Source organism: Loxodonta africana, chromosome 3 (assembly GCF_030014295.1).
Source record: "Loxodonta africana isolate mLoxAfr1 chromosome 3, mLoxAfr1.hap2, whole genome shotgun sequence".
NCBI classification, from domain to species: Eukaryota; Metazoa; Chordata; class Mammalia; order Proboscidea; family Elephantidae; genus Loxodonta; species Loxodonta africana.
This window is the reverse complement of record NC_087344.1, coordinates 108264508-108284967: the sequence shown is the minus strand read 5'-3', so window position 1 is coordinate 108284967 and position 20460 is coordinate 108264508. Positions and strand designations below refer to the sequence as shown.

The 20460-nt window shown below is 38.9% G+C and overlaps 1 protein-coding gene across 4 annotated transcripts; it reads left to right on the top strand.

The window, feature by feature from the left end:
- The first annotated feature begins 4044 nt into the window (after nucleotides 1–4044).
- SERBP1 (SERPINE1 mRNA binding protein 1) lies at nucleotides 4045–20451 on the top strand. 4 transcript variants are annotated; one of them, XM_023549484.2, is made up of 8 exons: nucleotides 4045–4466; nucleotides 8453–8603; nucleotides 9380–9520; nucleotides 9651–9722; nucleotides 10526–10645; nucleotides 13943–14120; nucleotides 18456–18629; nucleotides 20049–20451. In XM_023549484.2, the coding sequence occupies exons 1-8, from the start codon at nucleotides 4154–4156 to the stop codon at nucleotides 20103–20105; spliced, it is 1206 nt and encodes a 401-aa protein (XP_023405252.1). In that variant the 5' UTR covers nucleotides 4045–4153; the 3' UTR covers nucleotides 20106–20451. The 4 variants fall into 4 exon arrangements, with proteins under 4 accessions (XP_023405252.1, XP_023405251.1, XP_003411291.1 ...); XM_023549483.2 differs by having other exon boundaries at nucleotides 9633–9722; XM_003411243.4 differs by having other exon boundaries at nucleotides 4047–4466; nucleotides 10571–10645.
- The last annotated feature ends 9 nt before the right edge of the window (nucleotides 20452–20460 follow it).

Below are 20460 nucleotides of genomic sequence, written 5' to 3'. Positions count from 1 at the left end.
GACTATGGGATGGAAAATGATACTGGTGAAGAACGAGCTTCTTGGGTCAAGTAGACACATGAGACTATGTTGGCATCTCCTGTCTGGAGGGGAGATGAGGGCGGAGGGGGCCAGAAGCTGACTGAATGGACATGAGGAGAGAGTGGAGGAAGGGAGCGTGCTGTCTCACTGCGGGGAGAGCAATTAGGAGTGTAAAGCAGGGTGTATTTAAGTTTTTATATGAGAGACTGACTTGATTTGCAAACTTTGACTTAAGGCACAATAAAAATTAATTAAAAAAAATGGTGCTGGCAAAACTGGATATTGATTTGCAGAAAAATTAAACGGATCCATACCTCACACCTTACATAAAAATTAATTCAAAATGGACCAGACCTAAATGTCAAACCTAAAACTATAAAGATCCTGGAAGATAACACAGGGACAAAGCTAGGGGTCCTAATTTGTGGCATATATCAACTGTCAAACATAACTAAAAACGCACAAACAACAAAAGAGAAACTAGAAACTGGGACCTCCTAAAAATTAAATACTTGTGCTCATCAAAAGACTTCAGCAAAGAAGTAAAAGGAGAACCTACAGACCGAGAAAAAATTTTTGGCAACAACATATCTGAAAAGGGTCTAATCTCTAAAATATATAGAAAACTTAAACACCTACCTCAACAACAAAAAGACAAATGGTCCAATCAAAAAATAGGTAAAGAACATGAACAGACACTTCACCAAAGAAGATACTTGTGAAGAGATGCTCATGATCATTAGCCGTTAGGGAGATGCAAATCAAAACCACAATGAGATACCATTTCACGCCAACAAAAATGACACTGATCAAAGAAACAAAAAACAACAAATGTTGGTGAGGTTGTGGGTTGACTGGAACTCTTATGCACCCCTGGTAGGAATGTAAAACGGTACAACCATTATGGAAAACGATATGGTGTTTCCTCAAAAAGCTAGAAATAGAAATACCATATGATCCAGCAATCCCATTATTAGGCATTTATCCTAGAGAAATAAGAGCAGTGACACAAATAGACACATGCACATCCACGTTCACTGCAGCAATATTCACAATAGCAAAAGGATGGCAACAACCTAAGCGTCCATCAATGGATGAATGGATAAACAAAATGCGGTACGTACACACAATGGAATCCTGCTCAACAATAAAGACTAATGATGAGTCCACAAAACATCTTACAACATAGATGAATCTGGAGGACATAATGCTGAATGAAATAAGTCAATCACAAAAGTCAAATACCATATGATACCACTTTTATGATACGTTACGGAAAGGTTTACTCACAGAAAGCAACATTCTTTAATGGTTACCAGGTATGGGAAGGGAAGGGAGGAAGAACCACTTAATAGACAGCAGACACATGTTAATTCTGGTGAAGGAAAAGACAGCAAATAATACGGGGAAGTTAGCACAATGTGACCAAGGGAAATGAAGACACTGAGAGGTACACAAGAATAAAGGATGACTACAGTAACCATACCATATACAGTTGAGCAACAACAGTAATAACGACCCAAAAATCTGTGAGTGGTTACGTGGGTAGATACATATGCTATATAGAGGTGGGAGGGCGTATAGGAGTGTACGCACATGCCTGTATGGATATAGTTGTAATTGTATATACAAACTTAAATAAACTGCACATATATTCATATATATAAAAGAGCATATGGGAGCACAGTAATGGAAACCTCTTAGACATATGCAAACACCTCATGGGACTGAGTCACTGAGCTTGAAGGATAAGGAACATAAGTCTCAGGGGACATCTAGCTCAACTGGCACAGCATAATTCATAAACACAAGGTTCTACATCCGTTTGGTGAGTAGCACCTGGGGTCCTAAAGGCTTGCAAGCTATCTTCTAAGATACAACTACTGGCCTCTTCTTGTCTGGAGCAAAGGAGAGTGAAGGAAATTAAAGACTCAAGGAAGAAATTAGTCCAAAAGACTAATGGCCTATGGGAACCACAGCCTCCTGCAGCCTGAGACCAGATGAACTAGATGGTGCCCAGCTACCAATATCAACTGCTCTGACCAGGAACACAGAGAAGTTCTTGGGTAGAATGGGAGAAAAATGTAGAACGAAACTCAAATTCATAAAAAAAGACACACCTACTGGAATGATAGAGACTGCAAAAGCCCCCAAACTATCGCCCTAAGATATCTTTCCAACCTGGACTGATGCCACTTCCAGAGGTCACCCTTCACCCAAATAACAGACTGGCATATAAAAATGAACTGTAACACCCCCTGAGGAATGTGCCCCTTAGAACAATTAACTAAATGAGACCAAATGGGCAACATTTGCCCCAAAGCAAAGATGAGAAGGCAAAGAGGGGAAGGGAAACTGGAGGGATGGAAATGGAGAAGGTAGGGTGGAAATGGGGGAAGCGCTGACCCATTGCTGGTGGAGAAGGGGAAATAGCAACCAGTGTCAGGGAACAATTGGTATACGAATTGTTGAATGGGAAACAAATCTGTTGTATAAACTCTCACCTAAAGCCCAATCTTTAAAAAAAAAAAAAAGTTGATATCAACATTCTCACAGTGGAATTTAAAGACCGGGTTAACTCTTGGCATTGGCATTTACTAGAAGTGTGAACTTGGTAAATCATTCCACCTCTCTGAAATGGCTTCATCATCTGTGCAAAGGGGAAACGTTACAAGTTGTTGAGATTAAAGTTACTCACGGCACCTGGCACATAAGAGATTCATCTTTTATATTGTGTGGTAATGGCGTAAGATTTAAAAATTACACGCTGTATTTAAACATTTACAGTGTTAACAAATGTGTTTGAATATGCACTCACACTGAATTACCTTAAAAAACCGTAACAAACCTACTGCCTTCAACTCAATTCCGACTCATAGTGACCCTGTAAGAGCAGAGTAGAACTGCCCTGTAGTGTTTCCAAGGCTGTATATCCTTACCGAAGCAGAAGGTCACATCTTTCTCCATAAAGCGCCTGGTGGATTCCAACCTTCGACCTTCCGTTTATTAGCGGAGAGCTTTAACCACTGACCCACCGGGGCTCCTTTATAGACTTTAATATTTTCAAGTAATAGCAACGCTTTTAGTAATGTCAATTTGCTGCCATGTTTCCCTCCCCTCACTGCACCTCCAAACAAACTAAAATACTCTAAATCTAATATTTACTGAACACCACAGCCACCTACCCCTGCCTCCCAAACAATAATAGTAAAAAAAAAAAAAATAGACAATTAGATTAGCTCTATAAAGTGTTGTTACAAACGGTGCCTTTTCGAGACTTGCCCAGTGTCTAGTGCTGCACTGTAGGGACTTAACAGCTCTAAAGCACCCTTTGCAACGGGGCATTTCTTGCTTGGGAAAGGCGCGTAACCGTCCCATGTGATAGTTCAATTTGTCTTTTCGATTAATTTTGCTACCGGAGTTCAAGTCTCCGCGAGAGGAAGCGTACTCCGCCTCACATTAAACATTAAGAGCCTCAATTCATTACTAGGGGGATGAAGGAGGGCAACTCCAGCCACTGAGCGGCTAGGGACTAGAACATACAGGGTCCTGCTTACCGGAGGCCAGCCAGCACCTCCGTACTCCCCCTCCCCCGGAAGTTTGTGAGTCTCCAGTTGAAAGATCTGGGAGTCACCTTGACCCTCCCGAAGAGATGGAGAAAGTTAGCCTTGAGCCTGCGGCGAGGAGAGTAAAACCAAAAACAGCACTTTCGCAAGTAAAATACGCCGTCACGTTTTCCTGTTTTCAGGGTAGCTAGATATCTGGAGAGTTTAAGGGTGGCAAGAGCAGGTGGCAGGACTCCGCCCACCACCGCACTTCTCCTCCCTCAGCTCGCACGCTTCATTCCCTTCACGAGGTCCTGCCTCTCAGGCGCGCGCGAAGAGTTGTTCCGTGATGCATTCTGGGAATTGTAGTCGCAGTGCCGGGTGACTCCTCTGGAGAAACGACTCTGGCCTACATAGCCCATGGTGCCGTGCGGCGGTGGCCGCTCCCGGATATGTGCCTGGCGCCGGAAGAGAAGAAGGCCCCCCTCTCTCGGCCCGGCCATCTTGTGGGAAGAGCTGAAGCAGGCACTCTTGGCTCGGCGCGGCCCGCTGCAATCCGTGGAGGAACGCGCCGCCCAGCCACCATCATGCCTGGGCACTTACAGGAGGGCTTCGGCTGCGTGGTCACCAACCGATTCGATCAGTTATTTGACGACGAATCGGATCCCTTCGAGGTGTTGAAGGCGGCAGAGAACAAGAAAAAAGAAGCCGGCGGGGGCGGTGTTGGGGGCCCTGGGGCCAAGAGCGCAGCTCAGGCCGCAGCCCAGACCAACTCCAACGCGGCAGGGAAACAGCTGCGTAAAGAGTCCCAGAAAGACCGGAAGAACCCACTGCCTCCCAGTGCTGGCGTGGTTGACAAGAAAGAGGAGACGCAGCCACCCGTGGCGCTTAAGAAAGAAGGTAAAGCTTGGGTAGAAGGTGGGGAAGACCGGGGACGGAGGGCAGGAGCGAGGGGAGTTGCGGCTGCCACTTGCTTCTGGAGTTCCGAGGAGCCGCGACAGATTTTGCCGCCTGTTTCTTCATGATTCTCCCACGCGACAAAAGCCAGGTCCTGTAAAGTGCAGGGAGCGTGGTAGTCCCAAGTTCAAGCCACTGTCTGCAAGGATCCCCGGAGCCACCCCCTTCCCGCCTCGGGTTCTGAGCGGAGCAGAGGAGCGTGGTCCGGAGATAAGCTGCTCTTGATCGTGCTCGGCGTCCTGGGAGGCTGTTGCCTTCCCGCCGGATTCCTTGGCGGGCGAGCGCGTGGACAGAGGTGCGGGGAAGCAAGCCACTTACTGCAGCTTTAGTAGTTGAGGAGGAGCTTGGGGTCCACAGCTTCTTCCTGCGCAGTTCTTTTTCAGCGTGTTTTTTTGAGGTGGTGTCTGTTTTAGTCTTCTGTCCTGCCATCTTGTCCCACGATGGCGTGGAGTACTCCGGTGAAAAGCTGGGAGTCGGAGTTTAGACCTCAGTTGCTTCTGTATTTGAGATGATCAGATACTGTGGAGTAGGCTGCTGTTTGGTGTGCCACACGTGCTTCATCCCCCCCCCCCCCGCAAGTATTTTATAACTTGGAGTTAGTTAAGCTGTTAGGAGAGGGATTTGGCTACACTCTTTTAAGCAGAAGCGGGAATTCTGAAGACTATGTTTGTTGCAGAAAGTCTTGAGAATCGCTCTTCTGCTCTTCCAACTCCCCGCACGTAATGTTCCATGTGGTGTGGCGTTGTCTGGGCCTCGTGGTGTGAAGTGAGTGCAGAGGCTGTCACAACATTAGCCGCTGCTGGAGCTCTTTTGAGTCTGCAGCCTTTTCTCCACCTGTGGAAGCATGGTCAGGATTTTACTGGCCGGTGATAGTTGCTTTCAGGGCACTGTCAGTTTCGTAGAATTGTCTTGAGTTTGATTTTTGCGTTCTCATTACTGGTTTATCTGTTTTGGTGAATGGAAAAGAGCAAAATAATTGGGGGTGAAAGAAAAACGGTATAGGACCTGAGTTGCTTTTATATGTTGAACGTTGAGATTACCTTTTACTGCCACGTGCTCTTGGAAGGAGTTGTTTCTCGTTAGCCTTGATTGAATTCTGTAGTATTCAGTTAATGGAAAAAAGCAAACCAAAATTTCACTTGTGTTGAGAGTATTGGAATTCGGTTTAAGAAATTTTCATTTTTATGCTAAATATTTTTGAGCCTATGTGGAAAAGGAGCCCTGGTGCCAATGTGGTTAAGAGCTTAGTCTGCTAACCAAAAGGTCAGCAGTTCGAATCCACCAGCCACTCCTTGGAAGCCCTATGTGGCAGTTCTCTGTCCTTTAGGGTCGCTATGAGTCAGAATTAACTCGAGAGCACACAGCAAAATGTGGAAAAACCTAGGTGGTGAGTGAAAGAGTTGTATTAGAACTATAGGTTGGGGGAAAGCACAATTTGTAATCTTAGAAAACATGTGTATATCACTTAGATCAACTAAGCCTTATGGCCACCTGTAGCACAATTGAATAAAACATTTAATTCCTGTCTCAGGGAACACACATTTGAGTAAATATTAAAACTGCCCAGATTTGTTTCCTTGATTACACTCATCCAAAGAAAGCACGTGAAAGAACTGAGTATGAAACATCTAAGATGTTACCAGGTAGGTGTGTTCACACATTTTGAATTTTGAAAGCATACGAAGTGTGGTTTAATGCCTCAGTTGTTTTGATCATAAAAGCCCATCTTTGAAATAAAATAAGCTCTTACTGACAAACTAGTGTTTTACGTTATAAAGAGAATATTTTCATAAATTTATAACTGGGACAAAGTTCACCATTCTGGAGTCATTTTTTCCATGGGAAAATTATTCCATATTAACTCAGCATTTTCCTTAGATCAACATTGTAGAGCACCCTTGAACTTGAGTTGCATAAAGCGTAAGTTTATAGATAATAAAAAAAAAAAACTTGAATGAAAACCAAAATTTGTTTTGAGATTCTAGCACTTGTTCGGCAATGTTCTGAGCATTGGGGATAAACCTGTAAACAAAGTCCCTACCCTCTTGTAGTGGGATGAATAATAGGTCCAGGTACAGTGGTAGACATAACTCTGATAAGTATTTAGTGTTTGTATTATATGAATTAATTTTGTAGCTTGTCATTTGTCCATTTGAAGAACTTCAGAATTGACACAACAGAATGTTACTGAGGATGTAGACCAGTCAAGGTTTTATGGGAATAATAAAAGCCTGGAATCTGGTGAAAATCGGCCTAGAAGTACAGCAAGAGAAACCTGTGATTTTATGTCAATTATTTTTCATTGGGTGAATTTATTAAGTTTTTTAGTTTCTGTAATTAAGCCTAATATTGAATATTGGGTGGGGAAGCAAGCTATTGTTCATTTGGGTGTGTTTAGTTTGGATGTCATTATAAGGACTGGTTCCATAGCCCCGCCCCACTATATTGTACCTCTGAAGAAACTTACTTAAATGCCTTGGTGTAAGGTCTAACACTTGTGCCCTGTTCTGAGAGTTTACGTGGAATGAACTTTAAATTTTTATTAAAGAGCTTGATATTTACTGCTCTGACTTTGGTTAAAATGAATTGAAGAACTGGGTGTGTCCTGATGGTGTTCCACTTTCTTAGAACCGAAATGAATCAACTTAAGATCTTGTTACAAAACCAATCCCTCAGCTGCTTTTTGGCTTTGTCAGAAATTGTGGCTTGAGGATAATAGCATATCTAAAATCTTACAGGTGAATTTATGAATTTAACCCGTTAATCTGTTTATCCTTTAGGACATCAGTGAAGCACACTGGTTGCCTTTGGTGGGCCTCAGACACTAATAGGGAAAAAAATAATGAGGGAAATCAGTAAATGCTTCAGCTGTCACTTAGTGCCAAAAATTACTATTTCTTAAATATTGCTTAAAGAGGAAATTTTTTTTTTTTTTTTAGTGTGGTTTTAAAAGGTTTTTCGAGAAGATATTTCTAAGGGCAAACTAAAAAAAGTCCTCTCCATCCATAATAAAAAATAACTGAACAGTTTCCTAGTGGTTACATAACAATATTAAAAAAGTTTGGTGGTATGTGTATACATGTACCACAGCCAACCAAACCTACTGCCGTTGGGGTGATTTTGACTCATAGCGACCCTATAGAATTGTTCCATAGGGTTTCCAAAGCTGTAAATCTTTACGGGAACGGGAGTCCACTGCCATATCTTTCTTCTGAGGAGTGGCTGGTGGGTTTGAACTATGGACCTTTTGTTTTGCAGCTGAGCACTTTAAACCACTGTGCCACCAGGACTCCTTGTGTGTACATATGGACATACATAATACATTTGTACATGTAAACTATGTAATAAAGGCCGATGGTACTATTTCTGATAAAAATAGCTATTTTAAGCTATGGGAGTGTACACCAGTAATAAGTACAATTTGCTTTCCTTTCAGACTTAGAGAATTTTGAGTATTATGTTTTTTATTCTTCCAGATAATGTAGAATAAAATAGTGTGCCCTTCCCTGGTTTTTGAGGGGCCATATCTGCTAAGTGTATTGATTTGATTATTATTTATGAATGGCTGCTAGTCTTAAACCTTCTTAGGTATTTTTAAAGCCAAAAATCTCATTTCCGTAAATTTTTTTTTTTAACTTAAATTTGTGAATTAAGAGATTGAAAAGAGGAATAATGGCTTCCCAAATGAGTTCCAAATCAGTTATAGAGAATACTCCAGAGGGAAAAAGTGACTTGGGCAACTAAATAGAAATTTGAAGCAAGTTTATGGTCTTTAAATTATGAATTTCCCTGAAGTGTTGTACTTCAGTGACATTCATTGTTGTGGTTTTTCCAACAGGAAGTGCTATTTAATGAACTGAAAGTAATGATTTAATAGTTTAGGCCTAAACTTTTTCTGTTACAAAAATAATTTGCTGTTATGATTTTAGGAATTAGACGTGTTGGAAGAAGACCTGATCAGCAACTTCAGGGTGAAGGGAAAATAATTGATAGAAGACCGGAAAGGCGACCACCTCGGGAAAGACGATTTGAAAAACCACTTGAAGAAAAGGGTGAAGGAGGAGAATTTTCAGTTGATAGGTAAGATTATTTTATTTAAATCTCTTCATGTTCTGTCAGTTTATAGTGTCACATCTTAATACAAAGCTGCAAGTTGGACATAATTGCCAGGGAGCAGTATGGTTACTTACTTCTATCAGTTTTTTGTGACACCGTACACATTTTAGTAACAATTTTTAGTGTTCAAACTTCGATTTCTTGTAATGAAGCACATCAATTGAATTGATAACTTGATACACTGGAAGCACAATGGTTAAATGATAGGCTGCTAATCGAAAGGCCTGCACTTTGAACCTATCAGTGGCTCTGAGAGAAGAGACCTGGAGATCTGCTCTGTAAAGATTCAGCCTAGGAAACACCATGGGGCAGATCTACTCTGTCCTGTAGGGTTGCTGTGAGTCGGAATTGACCCAGCAGCACAGGATACCACGACAATATCTTTTCCTTGCTGTCCCCATGTGTTGAGTTAAAAGTAAAATCCTTTTAAGTAATTGTTTATAGCAAAATCTTAAGGAGTTTAGATGCGTTTATTTTAAGTGTGTTGGTCAGAAGCAGTTCTGCCTAGATTGTAATGTGCCGTGATGAAAAAGGCTATGTGCGCTAGAAAATGCAAAATAATTTCCTTAATTGTTTTTTGGGGGCTACCTAATTGTTTTGATTTATGTGTTTTAAGAAGAAATGTTTTGAATTTCCTAAAACAGGTATTTAACTGTTGGATTATGTATTTTTGCACTCTTGAAAGGATTGCCTTAGTTCTCTTTCTAGAAGCCTTGGAAACATGTTTTTTTGTGTTGTAGACCAATCATTGACCGGCCTATTCGGGGCCGTGGTGGTCTTGGAAGAGGTCGAGGAGGCCGTGGACGTGGAATGGGCCGAGGAGATGGATTTGATTCTCGTGGCAAACGTGAATTTGATAGGCATAGTGGAAGTGATAGATCGTAAGTCTTATATTGGTTTTTGTTTTATTCTTAAGTTTTAAGCTATTTCTTTAACAAAATTAAATTTGAATTTCTGTTACTAAAGAGTATTATGTTAACTCAGTTTTTTTAGTTCTTTTTCACATTATAGTGGCCTGAAACACGAAGACAAACGTGGAGGTAGCGGATCTCACAACTGGGGGACTGTCAAAGATGAATTAACGTTGGTATTCTGATTTTTTAAATAAATAATATTAATAAAATTGATTCTGTACCTTACTTGAGGTCAACTAGAGGTTCACTCATACTTCTATTAAGTTTTACTTGGCCTGGGCAAGAGCAGGTGCTTGTATTGCAGAACTACTACTTATAAGATATTATTTTATTGGCTATGTTTGGGGTATAATTTATTAAATGACTTGTATTTCTCTCTGTGTTTGTGTGTGTGTGTGTGTGTATATGTGTATATGTATATATGCATACACCTACGTATGTTGGAAGTCCTGGTGGCATAGTGGTTAAGTGCTATGGCTGCTAACCAAGGGGTCGGCCGTTCGAATCCGCCAGGTGCTCCTTGGAAACTCTATGGAGCAGTTCTACTCTGTCTATAGGGTCGCTATGAGTCGGAATCGACTTGATGGCACTGGGGTTTTATGTATGTATTTTCATATGGATATATAGCTTTTCCTGAAATCATCTTACATTGGAGTTATTTGGGTCTTCTGATTATCTTTGTCTCTTTTATAATTCCTTCTTTTTAGCTATTCTATTGGTCATTAGAAAATTTTATAAGCCACTAAAACTTTGTTTTAGAACTAACCATCCTGTAACTTTTTGAATAAAATATTTGAACCAGCTTAACCAGTATACATTTTTAAACTGTTTTCTCTTAGCTATCTGCTGGACAGTAAATTTAATAGAAAAAGACTTGGGGGAACTTGAGAGATTTTAATATTTTTATATTAAAAAGCCCTTCAGCTACATGTAAATGGATCTAGATCCCTTTGTTTTTCTTTCTTTCCTTAGAGAGTGCCCCAAATACATTCAGAAACAAATGTCTTATAATTGCAGTGACTTGGATCAATCGAATGTGACTGAGGAAACACCTGAAGGTGAAGAACATCCAGTGGCAGACACTGAGAATAAGTAAGTGGTTTTATATGTAGTAATGCTTAATGTTCCAGCATTGGAACCGGTTTAAATTTTTACTAATGAGATAATAACATAATCCATGGGTTTTAATGCTGTCACTTGAGTGTTTTTTCATAGGAGAGAACTTTGTGCTGTTATACATATCCCATCCCTCAAATGTCTATTTTAAATGAGTGTTTTGCACGTGTATGTATGTGTGTGTATGTATATATGTATTTATTCATTTGAAAAATGGAAGGTTTTTAATGTGGTTGATTTCACTTTGATTAGTCATTCTTCCATTGTAACACATGCTTAAAAGGTTATAGAGTGTACTTTTTAAAAAAATTTTATTGTTAAAAAGAGTAAGCGTAGTTTAGTGTAAAGCCTGTTACCCCTAAGCACGATTACCTACCTACCGTAATCTGAGAATGGAGAACAGGAATAAGATGCTATGTGTTAGACCTAACTATCTTACTTGGTGGAGAAATGGTAATGGGTAACGCTGGTGATGGATGTTCTGGGACATTGAATAGGTGGGAACTGGAAGCTGGAGTCAGGCATTTCTAAAAATTAGTCTAAATGTTTGAAATAAAAGAACTTGTGGTATTTAGAATTCATGGCTGAATGTACTTTTGACTCTTTATAAGTGTACCTATTTTATTCTGAGACAGAAAGTAGAAAACATGACTATTTTAAAATTATTTCCTCCATCTCTCAAGTTTTAACATCAACGTAGAATTTGGGATACAGTGTTACTGGCATGTTTAAAATGTGTGATAAAAGCAAAGACCAGAATATATTAGATCACTACCATTCTTAGTCATTTTCTGAGTTTAGATAGAAAACTCAGTTTTTAAGCTTTCTTTTTTTTCAGGGGTGAGAGAGTTGTTTTAAAGATTCAGATTATGGTGGTAGAAATAATTTAACACCTCCCTCTAGTTTCCATCAATCCAGGTAGAAGTTATACACCAGCCATTAATTACGGTATTGTGGTTTAAAGTTTCGTGTTACAGATAATTTAGGATGGTGATTCGCAACCAGAGCATATATAAATCAATCACGGGGTGGGAGCTTTTTCTAAACATTCTATCTCTGGGGAGAATCGCTCTTACAGTGAACCACTATTAATAGTGGGAGTGTCGTATTCCATGAATTTGTCGGGATAAAGAAAAAAGGTTGATTTAATGTTGGTGGGAATACTTAAAAGTACATGTTATTAAGTAAGGTGTTGAACTTAAGATTGTGATATAAATTAAAACAAACTATGGAGTCATAATTCTGTGTTATTGAGAATGAAATTATAATGAGTGAGTTAAATGACCCTCAACATAAGTAATATTAAATATTCTACAATGTTCGACACAATTGTTGCTTTAATAAAGAAACTATATTTGAGTCGCCTTTAGGGTGATCCGCAAAGCTTGTACCTGTTTATTGGGAAGGAAATTCTTTGTTGATAGGGTATTGGAGAAAATCCCCAGCTAAGGACATAGGAGCAAAATTAGGAATACTTGGTCTGAAGAACATGATCACATTAGAGAATGAATAATATGTCTTTAGCTTGGAAAAGAAGCATTATTACCAGTTTTCTTTGTTTTCGTGTGTGTGTGTATGTTTAGCAATAAAGTTAGGCTACTTGTGCTTGAAATTTTGATCCCCAATAGCATTTGAAAAGAAAAATTTGGGGGTAAACCGTCTACTAGAATAGTTAGAGCCATGTATTTATCTAGCCAGAAACCCTGGTGGCGTAGTAGTTAAGTGCTGCAGCTGCTAACCAAAAGGTCAGAAGTTTGAATTCACCAGGCGCTCCTTGGAAACTCTATGGGGCAGTTCTACTCTGTCCTGTAGGGTCGCTATGAGTCAGAATCGACTCGACAGCAACGGGTTTGGTTTTTTAGTTTTTTATTTATCTAACCATCCTCTGCTGGTCTATCTTCCACTTAAGCAGTCACAGAAACAAGCTCTTTTAAATACATTTACTTACTTTTACCAACAACTTTATGAGATAGTTATCCTCATTTTACAGATAGGAGAAAGTTAACTTCTCAGATCTTACTCAAGATCACCCAACTGGTAAGTGGCTAAGCAGGGGATTCAGCCTCTGGTCTGTCTGGCTCCGGAGTAGGGGAGAATCTGAGCATAATGCTGTATCTTGGATACGGAAATACAGATTGAAAAAGCACAGCTTCTGGTAACTTTGATCTAGTTCCCTTATACGTGGTTTGCAGGGCTGCTTTTTGAGTCTAATTTGATTCTCCCAGCAACCCTTGAAGTAGGTGTCGTGGCTTCACGGTGTGATAAAAAGGTATGCTGAGTTCTATTCCTGGCTTTGTCAAAGTTTCTGAGTAACTAGGTGTATCTAACTCTTGTAAGTCCTTAGTTTTCTCATCTGTAATCTGACAGAATTGGACTTGGTAGCCAAGATCACATCAATTCAGTGTAAACTTGCTGTAGGGGCTTTAAGATACGATTTGTCAGATAGTAAAGGGCAGCATCACAGCAGGGAGATATTTGAGCTCTAAGGCTAACTGAATCACCTGCTATCTTTGGAAAGAATTGGTGCTCCCAGAATAGCAAACAACTTGGTTTCGTGACAATTGAAAATTGAGATTAGACTAAAATAATGGGTTTATAGGCCTGTGCGTTGTTTCTGTAAAAAAGAGAAAAGGATAATATAAAATAGTTGTAAGCTGAGAATTATATTTGGAAATAACTAGTATTGAGTATGGAAACCAGTGTGTTTTATGGAGAGCTTCATCACAAATTAGCTTGAAATTTGGAATATTTAGAGTTTATGGAAACTTGACGTGTGTTTGTTTTGTTCTGCCTTAACTGTTAGTTGCTGGAGTCAAGGGTAGAGGAAAGAGTTCTTTTATATCTTAGATGTGAAGCTTGATTGCCCACAGGCATCTTAGATGATTACTATCGCATGTGTTATCGTGACTTATGTATTGTAGGACATTAAAAGTGTCTTAGGAAAGGCCAAGGGTTTTAATAACAAGACAGTACAGCTTTAAAATAACTGGTTTTAAGAAATGTGTATTTTAGGTTTGTTTTTTTTTTCTTTTTGAGACTATATAAAATTGTATATTCTGAAATCATATTTTAATTCAACAAGCCTTAAACTCCTGATCTTTGACAAGTTGCATGTTAGCAGTTAGGTTATAAAGAAAGTTGTGATCCCTCCCACCTGTATGAACTTCTCTAGGACTCTTGTCAGCCAGCCAAGATTAACTTTCTTAATCATAAGTTTGAAATATTTTTTATATCAGCCCTCTATCAGGTGTAAAATTAAAAATCTTTTCACAGGGAGAACGAAGTTGAAGAGGTAAAGGAAGAGGGTCCAAAAGAGATGACATTGGATGAGTGGAAGGCTATTCAAAATAAGGACCGGGCAAAAGTAGAATTTAATATCCGAAAACCAAATGAAGGTGCTGATGGGCAGTGGAAGAAGGGATTTGTTCTTCACAAGTCAAAGAGTGAAGAGGTAAAATTAAGTTTTATGGTGATGGAAAATATTCAGATGTGGCTTAAATATTATTTGTAATTTTTATTTTAAATTTTCAAATGGATAATACAGTTTCTAAAAAAGAAACTTTACATAGGATCATTTAAGGGTAGATAACTTTTGATTAAAAAGGAACATAAACTGTATTACCATTACTCTAGTCTTTCAATCCTTTAGTATTTTTAATGTGTCTTGAAAAGCTGTTAGTGGTATAGCGTACAATTTATTAGTACTTCAGAAATATGGTAGTACTTCTCAAAGTTGTGGTTATATTTTTAAAAATTTCATGTAACTGGGAGTTATAAAGTACAGTAAAACCTGCAAAAGCTAGAACCTATGTAAGATGAAAACCTGTCAAAGAAGGAAAGTGTGAGTATTTTCCACTAAAATGAGCAGTAGGAAAATAGTAAGACTGCACCCTATCAAAGATGGAAGACTTGCTAGACCCTGAAAAACAAAGGCAGTTCTGTCCAGTTCCATCTCTCACAGGTTTCATTGTATCAGGTTGAAATGTTGGCCTTTTCATATGGTTTAACCAAAAGTATAAGTGGCTTTATTTAGATTAAACTTTTGAAACTTGATCTGTGCTACATATAATGATCAGAGTCATTCAGTGATAGTCCCCTTCTTTCTTGGTGAATGATGCCTTGTAAAGACCAGAGAATTAATTTATGGGTTTCCTTTACTTAGAAAGCATGGAAATTAATGAAAATACTTGAGAAAGTCACATTGGTGTCTTTTGATGGCTTCAAATTAAGCCTTGGGATATATTTTTAGAGGAATGTCCTAGTACTCCATTCTGTGTAAGAATGAGTTTTTAGTCATAATTTCATCATTGCCGTCAAGTCAATTCCAACTCATAGCAACCCTATAGGACAGAGTAGCACTGCCTCGTAGTTTTACGTAAAGAAGCAGTTCCATATGCAGTAAAACATCTTCAGCATACTACAGTAATAACGTTTCGATGCACCTTGCAAAGTAGTGCCTGTTTGTTATTATGGACCATTGTAATTCCAACTCATAGCAACCCTATAGGACAGAGTAGAACTGCCTCGTAGGGTTTCCAAGGCTGAAATCTTTATGGAAGCAGACTCTGTCATATCTTTCTCCCTCGGAGCAGCTGGTGGGTTCGAACTGCTGAACTTCTGGTTAGCAGCTAGGCACTTAACCATTGTACCACCAGTGCTTCCCATCATACTTTTAGCCAAATCTAAATTATTGCTCCTACTAAATTCTTTTTTCTTTAAACATTTGACATTTGCAATTTATTCATGTGCTTAAATCAGGCTGTGCCAGAAGTCCAGAGTGCAAATTCTGTCAATTCCTAAAATGAAGTCAGATTGTAATGTTATGAGGACAACTTACAAGATTCAGTACGTTCTTTTTTTGTTTTAATATTCTTAACAAAAAAATAGCTGTGAGGCAAGCATTTTAAAATAACATGGAGGTTGAAGAGACCTTTTTTTTTTTTTTTTTACGTTTAGAAAAGAAATATTTAACATTGGCTTCCATTTTTATGAATTATGCCTGTAGTTATTTTGAACATAAAACAGGATAAGCTGGTGCTATTGAATTAAGATGAGCCAGCAAGGAGATGAAACCTGAGTGCTCATATTATTAAAGCGTTCCTTGAGAGTTAGAAGCGAGAGTGGATAAAATATCTGACAGTTTACTCTCATCCTCATCTGTAAAATCTCTAGGAATCCGTTTGTTGTTCAGCAACTTCTTTAAGTATTTTAAAATTATTCAAATTACCTATTCTAGTGTGATGAGTCATAATTACAGGTTTACTACCTGGTTAAAAATCTCAATGTCACTATGCTCCATTGGCTTGGATCTATTTTTGTTTCAAATGTGTAGGTTTTCATCTAAAAGCATAAAGTAATAAATGAGATCATTGTCTTAAGGGTCAAGTCCTGTAGACTTGGAACGTTTATTTTTTTTTCTTATTTTCTTTGTGGTTCTTGCATATAAATTTGTTAATGTATCAGGGTAAAACAAATGAATTCCTCATTCAGGAACCATGAAACTTCATTTTGGGGGTGATTGATCAATTGACTAATATTCAATTGTTTAATATAAAAAAGATTTATGTACAACTTCTTTAAAACAGTTACTTGTAACTTGTCAACGAGGGTCCTAACTATGGACTCTTTTTTCCAAAGGAAGCTACATAACGTGCATACAACATTCTGGTTGTAATTTTTGGTGATTCATTAATACCCTGAAACCTCTTCGTGTATTTTATAGACATTGGTTCAGGTGTCCCAGTTTTAGGTATTTTAGACCCAGTTTTTCAGAAATAACTATTACACAAAGCAATGTCTGTGAGTATACATTTTGGAAAATTACAAGATGAGATAATGGTTATGAGTAACTTTGAATCAAGGATATTTGCACTGTTGAGCCACTTTTGCATCTGAACCTTCATAGTTTTTGTGCCTTTGTGATGTGGATACTTGTTTGGAGCTGTCCCTCTGTTGGCATACAGCCTTATCACTTGACCATTTCTTGAAGCGTGTTATACAGTCATGAGTTGCTTAATGTCCACGATACATTCTGTAAAATAGGACACTGTGTGATTTGGACATTGTATGCACACCATATTATATACAGGCAGCCCCCGGATTACATACTATTCTCTTCCTAACTGTGTCTTTAAGGTGAATTTGTATGTAAATTCGAACGATTAAGTATGGTTTGTATCTAATGTCAGTTAGTCAAATGTTGGTCCTTAGTATATACTACAGGGTGTGCCTTTTCTATGCCTAAAAAACGTAAGGAAGCACTTCCATATACAGTAAAACATCTTCAACATAATACAGTAATAATAACAACGTTTTGAAGCACCTTGCAAAGTAACGCCTATTTGTTATTATGGACCATTGTATGTACCTTGAATTTTTAATAGGCTTTATAGGAGTTGGTTCATAACTGCAGGTTGTGTGCAAGTCAGATGTTTGTAACCAAGGCACTGCCCGTACTTAGCAGAGCTATATGGGATAGTGTAGTGTATCTGTATTGACTAGATAGCCAAGATGCTGTACACATACACAGTACTGTATTTCGGCTAATGTGTTTGGCAAGATAATATATGGGTTACGTAGGTTAATGCTGTAATTCTGTTACAACCTTATGGGACCATGGATGTGTATGTGGTCAGACGTTGCCCAAATGTATGTTATGCGGGGCATGGCTGTATGTAGCACTTGAAGCACTCTTCCAGTGTTATGTATCTTCATCCTCATTTGTTGCCGTAGGGGGAAGAATAATTTGGGGGGGCTGTTTATCCTTGTAGTTACCTTACGGGTTAAGGATGTGCTCTGAAAACTCGCCAAAAAACCTCAAAAGCCTGTTGCTGTCAAGTCAATTCTGGCTCTCGGTGACCTCATGTATTACAGAGGAGAACTGCTCTGTACAGTTTTCTTGACTTTAATCTCTACAGAAGCAGATCACCAGGCCTTTTACTGGACTGCTGGGTGAGTTCTAACCGCCATCCTTTAGGTTAGTAGTGAAACGCAAACTCTGCCACCCAGGGACTTTTCATCCAAACTTCCTAATTGCAGTAAAACTTTCCTGGTATTTCTGTAGCATATCAGTTTGTCTTTTTGTGTCTGTGCTCTAGAAAGTTATAAATCCTAGTAAAAGAATTGATGGCGTTGATTTGAAATAGCAGACATTCTAAAATTAGGCAGTTAATGTATAGTTGAATGCAGTTTTGTGGATTTACATCTATGTATGTTTTTAAGCTCCTTTAAAATTAATGAGAAAAAAACCTTAATTCTGTTGCCTTTAAATTGTGTTGGCATGGCACAAAAGAATGGCATTTAATTTGGTTATAATGGCAACCCATGTGTGGAGTAGAGCTGCTCGATAGGGTTTTCAGGGCTGCGACTTCTCAGAAGCAGATCGCCAGGCCTGACTGCTAAGGCGCACCTCTGGGTGAGTTCAGACTGCCAACCTCTCAGCTAGTAGTAGCACTTAACCATTTTGCACCACCCAGGGACTCCTGTATTATCCTTACCTGTTGCTGTTGGGTTGATTCCAACTCATAGGGACCCTATAGGACAGAGTAGAACTGCCCTATAGAGTTTCCAAGGAGCCAATGGTGGATTAGAACTGCAGACCTTTTGGTTAACAGCTGAGCTGTTAACCACTGTGTCACCAAGACTCCTTAGAGCTATTGATATATTACTTGTTCTCATTAAGTACCAGTTGAATTTTTTAGTCTTTTTAAGGTGAATCTAATTATTTAGGAATTTTGCAATGTGCTTTTCTGTTAATTACCCAGTGGCATTCACTTAACATTTGTAGGCTCATGCTGAAGATTCGGTCATGGATCATCATTTCCGGAAGCCAGCAAATGATATAACGTCCCAGCTGGAGATCAACTTTGGAGACCTTGGCCGCCCAGGACGTGGTGGCAGGGGAGGAAGAGGTGGACGTGGGCGTGGTGGACGTCCCAATCGTGGCAGCAGGACTGACAAGGTAATTTTAGGACGCCTTTTCCCCCTTTTAAGTAATTGAGGTGCCTCTTGTGGTAAAGCAGTGGCTCTGTGCTTTTGGGGGGTGCAAAAAGAAGTAGAAGAAGAAAATGATAGCCTCCAAGAAGCTACATTTTAGATCATATTTTTGTTTAAAGCACTTAAATACAATCCAGTTTTTAATAATTTGCCAAGAGCTGTTGTTTTGAACTTGTTTTGCTTAGAGCTTTTCAGTGGAGTTAAGTTTCCACCCTTTATTGGGTGCTTATTAGGTACTGTGCTAGGCATTTATGTACATAGTATCACTAGTACGGTGACTTTTCCATTTTACAGAAGAGGAATCTCAGGCACAGGGAACCAAGTTAACCCTTGAGGTTTACCTGAAATATCAACCCGCTCCCTTTACTTCGATAATTTTGATAATTCCTCACTCCTTTTTACATCTCAGCCTAATGTAGTCTGTGTCCATCTTATAGTTCCTCTTGTGGCACTTACTAGATGGCTGTGATCATCTTTTTTGTTTTTGTTGGTTTTCATTTCTTACTAGACTGCCGTGTAAGGGCTAGCATTCACGACTGTCTTACAGAGTCTGCAGTCCCATGCCTAGTGTGGCAGAAAATAAGTTCTTAATGAAATACCTTTATAGAGACCCTTGTAGTTAATAGACTCGAACTCAGATCTGCCTGATGCCAATGTCCATGCTTTTAATGACTATATGCTATTAAACTACTTGGTTATTTCATCGTCTCTTAGGGTTTAGCTGGGGAACAACCATAATGCCCTCCTGAATTCTCTCCCTGATATGCAAATTTGGGAACATGACCCCTTGATTGAATCTGTCATGGTTTGATTTTTTAATGGTAACTCAGTATTATACATTTTATGGTTATCAATGGCAGGGTAGAGCTATTTTGTTTTGTTACTTCATCTGACAATTTTTAAAGGCCAGTGTTGTCCATATGGGCCTTTCAGTACCTTCTTCAAAAGTTTTGTTATTTGTACTTTGAGTTATACTTAGCCATTGGGCCGTTTCCTAGATTGATGAATATGCTACTTAAGTAATTGCTAATTGATTTCTTACCTGCTTTTTTTAGGAAATGGGCAAAGTATAATAATACTGAACCAAAAGTAAGAATTCACACTTATACTTACGTGAATCTACTGTGTTTTATTCAAAAACCGAAAATCTCATGGCAATTACTAGGGAATTTTCATAGATCTTGAAATTTAGTACAAAGCTCATTGCAAATATTTATATTCCTATTTTGATCCATAATTTTGCTTTTTAAGTAAACGCTTTGACACGTTTTACTTAGTGTTATAACGTCAAGATTTTTTAGAGTTCTGTGTTGGATTATAGACACTGGTAGTCCATTTTCAAGATTTGAGAATTGCGGTTAATTTTGATTTGTTTCTTTTTCAGTCAAGTGCTTCTGCCCCTGATGTAGATGACCCAGAGGCATTCCCAGCTCTGGCCTAACTGGATGCCATAAGACAACCCTGGTTCCTTTGTGGACCCTCCTCTCTGAGGCTTTGCATGCTTAAGGATCCCAAACAACTAAGAAATTTAAAAAAGAAAAAAAAGACTCATTCATACCATTCACACCTAAAGACTGAATTTTATCTGTTTTGAAAATGAACTTCTCTTGCTACACAGAAGTAACAAATATGGTAGTCAGTTTTGTATTTAGAAATGTATTGGTAGCAGGGATGTTTTCATAATTTTCAGAGATTATGCATTCTTCATGAATACTTTTGTATTGCTGCTTGCAAATATGCATTTCCAAACTTGAAATATAGGTGTGAACAGTGTGTACCAGTTTAAAGCTTTCACT